Genomic DNA, 6,330 nt, shown 5'->3' on the forward strand with positions numbered 1-6,330 from the left:
CTGAAATTTGTGACTCCAAAAACAAAAGAAATCATTTAGATCCGGTGTTAGGCAGAACTCATCTTACAGTATGTACATATAGATGCTTGTCAGATCTGTATTAAGACTGTATAGATAGATATGTGGTAACTTGAGTCCATAGTTAAAAAGAGGCAGACTCTCTAAGTATATCTGAAATTGCCAGAAGTAACTACAGGAAAATTAACACTTTCTGGCAAAATCTAATATGTAGTTATCACTACAAGTTTCTTCTGATGCATAATAGTTTATTGAGAAAATCATTCCTTGTATTGTTTTTTAGACCTTCTGTTAACTTTATACTTCTAAGAAGAATTTCGGCAATCTGTTTAGCTATTTCAGGGTATATTTTGCTGTACAGCAATTGATTTTTTTCTTTCTATTTTGAACTTGGGTTGACTTTGAATTAATCTCTGTGATAAATGAGCATTTAAAAATGCTTCTTTGACTGCAATTAAACTATGTGCCATGCTGGCAATCTCTTGCTTTATTAGCACCGAAGTACTATTTTTAAGTGCTTACCACACTTCAGTCGAGTCTGGCTAAACTCTTTTGTCTTAAAACACCAAAAAAGCAAGGGAAAAAAAAAAAAAGACAAAAAAAAAAAAAAAACCAAAACACCTATAATCCAAACCTTTAAAGACTGTTACTTGTGCAGCATTCAAATTATGGATTCTTTGGGTCTGAATATCACTTACAGAGATTTCATTATTCATCTTTTATTTTGTAACAGTTGTAAACATTACTATTACAGTTGTAGATTTTGTGTTCTTTAAATGGTTTAGATTGTCATATTTTAATAAAACAAATTAGAGAGTGAGCATGCTAAACTGTGATATATTCATGAAAGTTTTACTAACTGTAGTAATGAGGATGACAATCGGAAATAGTAGCTGTTAACCATCTCATATTGCACAATTCTACTGTCTCTCAAAAAAAAAAACCAAAACCAAAACAACAACATAATTCTTCAATTCTTCAATAATAATATTGCTTACTGATATTTTTAGCCGTAATTTCCAGTTTGAAGTAATTAAAATTAGAAATTAACGATGTCTTTTACTCCTTTGTCCCCTGATTATCTTCTATGGGGTAACTGTGGGTTAAATCAAGTGCAGAATTAAATTTCAGAAACAACAGTTGTGACTACCTGCTTAGTGTCCCTTTATATGAATATTAATAATTATGTTTTTTCTCGGTAGCAGGAGTACATATGAATCATTTCAAGTATGTCTATCAGGAAAAGACAGAAGTGTTTGGTTAGGCTAGTTTTCATGAGTGATGCCTTGGATTGGTTTCAGCAGTACATGATAGATCTCGTGTCAGTTTTCTATCCTTCTTAACATTTTCAAACATTACTTACTTTGAGCGCTTTTTGTTTCCTAGGAACTAGCCAGCTGTGGATGGAATAAGAAAGAAAAGCATATCCTTGCTCCAAATATTGTTGCCTTCACTAGGAGGTTTAACCAGGTAAATAATTTGGTGAATGTGATGAAGTACTGTTTGCCACCTGTCTTTAAGTACAAAGAGAAATAGATCTACTTCTATAAATTAAAATGTAAGAATATTTTTATAAATGAAGATTAAGATTTTTGAATGACAGTTCTCAGTTACACTGTCCATATTTCTGTTGTTCCTGTAGACTTGGTTCCTAATTATTTTTGTCCATGTGTTGTAAAATATTAGCAATTCTTTTCCTTCTTTTTCTGTAGCTTACCAATTCCTTTAGCGTCACTTCACTTATCTACCTACTTATTATGTCCAATGGTCATGCTTTTGGGTAATACATAGATGAGAGCTCTTTTTATCCTACCATGTTTTCTTCATAGAGCCTCAAGGTAGTTTACAGATGTCTTAGGCAGTAAAGTCCTGTACTGTAAATAAATTCAGTTGTATGTGTTTATAGGTCAGTTTCTGGGTTGTACGAGAAATATTAACAGCACAGACATTAAAAATAAGGGCAGAAATACTGAGCCATTTTGTGAAAACTGCTAAAGTAAGTGCATGTTTATTGTACTATAATCTGAAATTTTATTTGTGACCCTGTCATAATTAATATGATCAAAATCTTTGGTTGACGTTTTTGGCCTGCTTAAGTATTTAATTTCCAGAAGTATACTGATACATTAATGTTCACTTTCAAGAACAATAAACCAAGTAATTATTTTGTATTTCATATTTTCCTGTAACTTGGTGTCGCTTCATCTCTCTGCCTTCTTCTTATGTCCACTGGCTTTTGGTGATATACTGACAGGAACTTTTAAATTTTCCTACCATGTTTTCTTCATGGAGCATCATGAGAATCATACATACAAATTAGATGAAGTTATTGTTTTGGGAGATATATTTGAAAAAATGCAACTTTTAAAGAAGTCTTTAGATTTCCATACATTGATAACATTGCATGACTTTTTTGTTTGTTTAAAGACATTGATGAAAACTATTTTATAAAGGCAACTTTGAGATTAAATTAATCCTGCTTTGCTTTTGTACATACTAAAATTTATTACTTTCCATTCTTTCTTTTTCTATAACAGAAGCTTCTAGAGCTGAATAATCTCCATTCTCTTATGTCTGTGGTGTCAGCACTGCAAAGTGCACCCATCTTCAGACTGACCAAAACCTGGGCTGTGAGTTATCCCTTGACGGTTGTCTTTTCTTTCTTGTTTGAATGCTGAATTTTTCTGAATTCTATGAATTATTTTGTGCTCTGGGAGAAGACATTCAATGTTCTTAGTCTTCTGGGTTTGTGGCAAGTTTGTTTTTAGTTTGTTTGAAAGCAGCGCTGCCTTATGTGGATTTCTGTTCTGTACCTCTGTGTTGGTTTGTTAACTGTGTTAGTTACTTAACTGTGTGGCCTGTGTTGTTCCAAAATTGCAGAAGTCCTCAGGGCTTCTGCCAATAGTGTTGTACAGCAGCAAGTGCATGTACACTGTAGTGTGACAATTCTCCATTCATTCTAACACAGTTGACTTTTAAAGTATCTTAAAAATACTGCTGGCAAATATAAAAACAAATGAAATTGAGAATGTGTTTTTATAGCTACAATTGTATATGTTATGTTTATGGTTTAATCTTTTGTTGCATTAGTATACTTTGCATTACTGCATAGTTTTCAAATTGGCTGTAGTAAGTCCAGTAATATAAAACAGAAGTGTAAGCATCATGGTAATTTACTTTTCTTACCGTTTTTTTTCTCCAGAAAATGTTATTGTACTTCTAATATGACTCTGAAATGGCACTACTCATTGCTGCTTTTATGCTAAAATTCAAAATATTTTTAGCAATTCTAATAAACTAAGAAAATTTTGAAGACTGTAAATAATGTACATTTTTTTCCTCTAAAATTTTACTACTGCTGAGATGATTCAAAACTCCATAGTAGTGATGTATATATTATTGATAATAATGAGAAATAATAATGGTATTTTTCATAGTTTAAAATTTAAGATTAGTTTTTTTTAATAAGCAGCAACACTTTTTCAAACATGCTACTGTGGATGATAATTGAATTTTAATATGACTGTATTGTGGGTTATTCAGTATTTGTCTTTGTACAGATTCTTTGTTTTAAATCTGCATGATCTTCATATTTTTTCTATGTAGCTTTTGAATCGCAAAGATAAGGCCACTTTTGAGAAGTTAGACTACTTACTTTCTAAAGAAGACAATTATAAAAGAACACGAGAGTACATCAGAAGCTTAAAAATGGTTCCAAGTATTCCATATTTAGGTGAGTGTGAAAATTTAGGTTGCTTATTTGTAGCTCATTTTCTAAAAAATCAATGTACAGTGCTGTTTACGTGAAGGATACTGCATATAGTTGGTACCCCTTCCTTCATTTCATGAGATTTTGTGAGACCTGATGGAGTTTTTAAATTATATTCTGACTTACTGTGTGCATTACCAACGTCTGGAACTCTAAATATGTCTTTGTTTAAATGTGCATTTGAGGTCATCAGAATATACAAGAGCACTGTTTCAGAAATGCCTTCTGAGTACAACGTGATCTAATACCTCATTCATGTAGCTTTTTATTTTTTGCTGGGCTATTTTCTTTTAGATACACTGCAATTTGGTACCTCTAAGTTGTAGTTGCTTTGTGTCAGTTTCTTGTAAATATGTTGAAATGGGGAGCAAACTGCAGTGCAAGTTTACATGATTGACTTGTTTTTTTAGTAACTCCCTTTTTGTCTTCATGTAGACATTACTTCCCTTACTGCTCTTTTGACTTGCAGTTCTTGCATAGTACTGAAGTGTGCCAGCATTCTTGTAGAGCACTCCAAAAGTATGGATTCCTGTTAAACAAAGCCATTCTTTGTTCTGGAATGTCTTCAAACTGCTGTTGTGCTTTATTTTGTTTGTTTCTGAAGAAAGAAATCAATCTCTGAAATACTTAATCTTGTATTTTGAAAGCAATTATGTATTGTAACTGAAACAGTAAGATTATTTACTGTAATTATTTTCTAGCCCAAGAAAAGACAAATACAATGCTTTTTTTGCAGAAGTGTGCATATAAAAAGCTGAATATTGCAGCCTTCCAGTACTTAAAGGGAGATTATAAACAGGAGGGAGACCAACTTCTACATGGTCAGATAGTGGTGGGACTTTAAGAGAGGGAAGATTTAATTACATAGTAAGTGAAAATCTTTTACTGGGAGGATGGAACAAGCTGCCTGGAGTTGTGGATGCCCTGTTCGTGGAGGTGCCCAACACTAGGCTGGATGAGACCCTTGGCAGCCTGATCTGATGGGTGGCACCCACCCCACAGCAGGAGTGGGGTGCTAAAAGAATTGGATGTTTTTTTTTAAATTTATTATTTTGGTATTAGATCCAAATCACACTTCTATTTTTTCACCTCTACTATCAAGAAGTGTACATTATCTCTTTGATCAAGAAAGTGTGCAAATAATATTTTAAAATAACACCTTCAACAAACCGAGATGTTCTGTCATTTGCATAACTTGCAAATTTGGAAAAATGTGTCCAGTTTGCATTATTATTATTCTTATGAATTCATCTGAGAGTGCTGTTATAACAGCTGAAAGTGCTGGGGGGAGAGTGAAGTTTCTTTAGCTAGACAATTCTTTAAAAGACTTTTTCTTCCTCATATTCTTTTCCAGGGAGGAAAAGTGTAGCATAGCTAAGTGCTATTTTAGAACTTAGCTTGCCAAAGTTTATTTTTTTTTCTCAGACTTTGTATCTCCAAAGTTAAATCACACCTTCCCACACTGACTTCTGTGTTTTATCTAGACAAAACTCTAGGCTTAATTACTCAGATTTTAAGTGACGTGGTTAGGGAATATGGTCATTTTAACAGAAGACTGTTAGCCTAGACATAGGTTTAAAGCTTGTCTTGAGTGTATACTATGGAGATGCATCTGTAGCAGTATTTACTTCTACAGAAAAGCGCCTGTAATAGTGAACTCATGTTTTAAAAGTTGACAAGCGCTGTAGTCATTTACCAGCAAGAAGTAGTTCTTCCAGACTAACAGATACATGGCTAATATACCCGTTATATGTATAAGAGGTGTGTTGTGCTCCTACTGTGTATGTGTTATGGTAGCATGTTACCAAAGGAGGACAAGAGAAGCATGGAATGTGAATGTGATCTCAGGATATTGCAAAGCTAAAATATTTTCAGGAAACTGATTGTTTAGTCATAGACATATGAAGAATTAAACATACATACAAACCATGCATATTAAAGAAGTTTAAGGTAGCTCTTCAAAGGTCGGTGTCAACCTATTTTCATGCGTTTGTTCTGACAAAAATACTGGTTATTGCAGACATCAGTAGGAATTTCACTGTGGTCAAGCTGTAGAGCCCGTAGGTGTGTATAGTGTTTCTTTTCAGAAGGTTAATTGTTTTCCAGAGTACCAGTGGAAGATAAAGCTTGAGTGGTATTTGAAGCTTGTAATTTGTGGCCTACCAAAAGCTTCTATTCTCTGGGATGTATGGAAATTCAGCATTTTTTTCTCAGCTAGAAATCACTTTATTTTTTGCCATAATTAGGCATTTCATGCATGAATAGTTGCATAGCAGAGTTTATGTGAATCATGAGGCAGAATTGTGTGAATTTAATTTGTCTTTTCTGTGAGTAACCTGAACTAGAACAAGATGAAATCTGAGCATGTCAAAAAAAATTTTTTTGCTTTTTTAAAGGATTACAAAATTATAGTTATAATCTTATTTATTAAAAACCCTGCTTTCAGTTATATACAGCATATGTTACTTCATACATCAGTTTAATGCACATCATAACTTTGTAAAGAAGTGATGAGGTAAAGAGAGAGAAGATGTGTGAGCAAA

At 33.1% G+C, this 6,330-nt stretch overlaps 1 protein-coding gene across 8 annotated transcripts in view; it reads left to right on the forward strand.

Annotated features, from left to right (window-relative positions):
- Positions 1-6,330, forward strand: part of RALGPS1 (Ral GEF with PH domain and SH3 binding motif 1) — a 199,974-nt gene that overhangs the window by 110,386 nt on the left and 83,258 nt on the right. For all 8 annotated transcript variants that reach the window (XM_048966242.1, XM_048966243.1, XM_048966244.1 and 5 more), the window contains 4 exons: positions 1,405-1,488; positions 1,925-2,014; positions 2,556-2,648; positions 3,625-3,751. In XM_048966242.1, coding sequence (XP_048822199.1) covers positions 1,405-1,488; positions 1,925-2,014; positions 2,556-2,648; positions 3,625-3,751 — 394 coding nt within the window. The remainder of the gene's footprint in view (positions 1-1,404; positions 1,489-1,924; positions 2,015-2,555; positions 2,649-3,624; positions 3,752-6,330) is intronic.

The sequence above is a fragment of the Lagopus muta genome, chromosome 19 (genome assembly GCF_023343835.1).
Source record: "Lagopus muta isolate bLagMut1 chromosome 19, bLagMut1 primary, whole genome shotgun sequence".
Classification (NCBI taxonomy): domain Eukaryota; kingdom Metazoa; phylum Chordata; class Aves; order Galliformes; family Phasianidae; genus Lagopus; species Lagopus muta.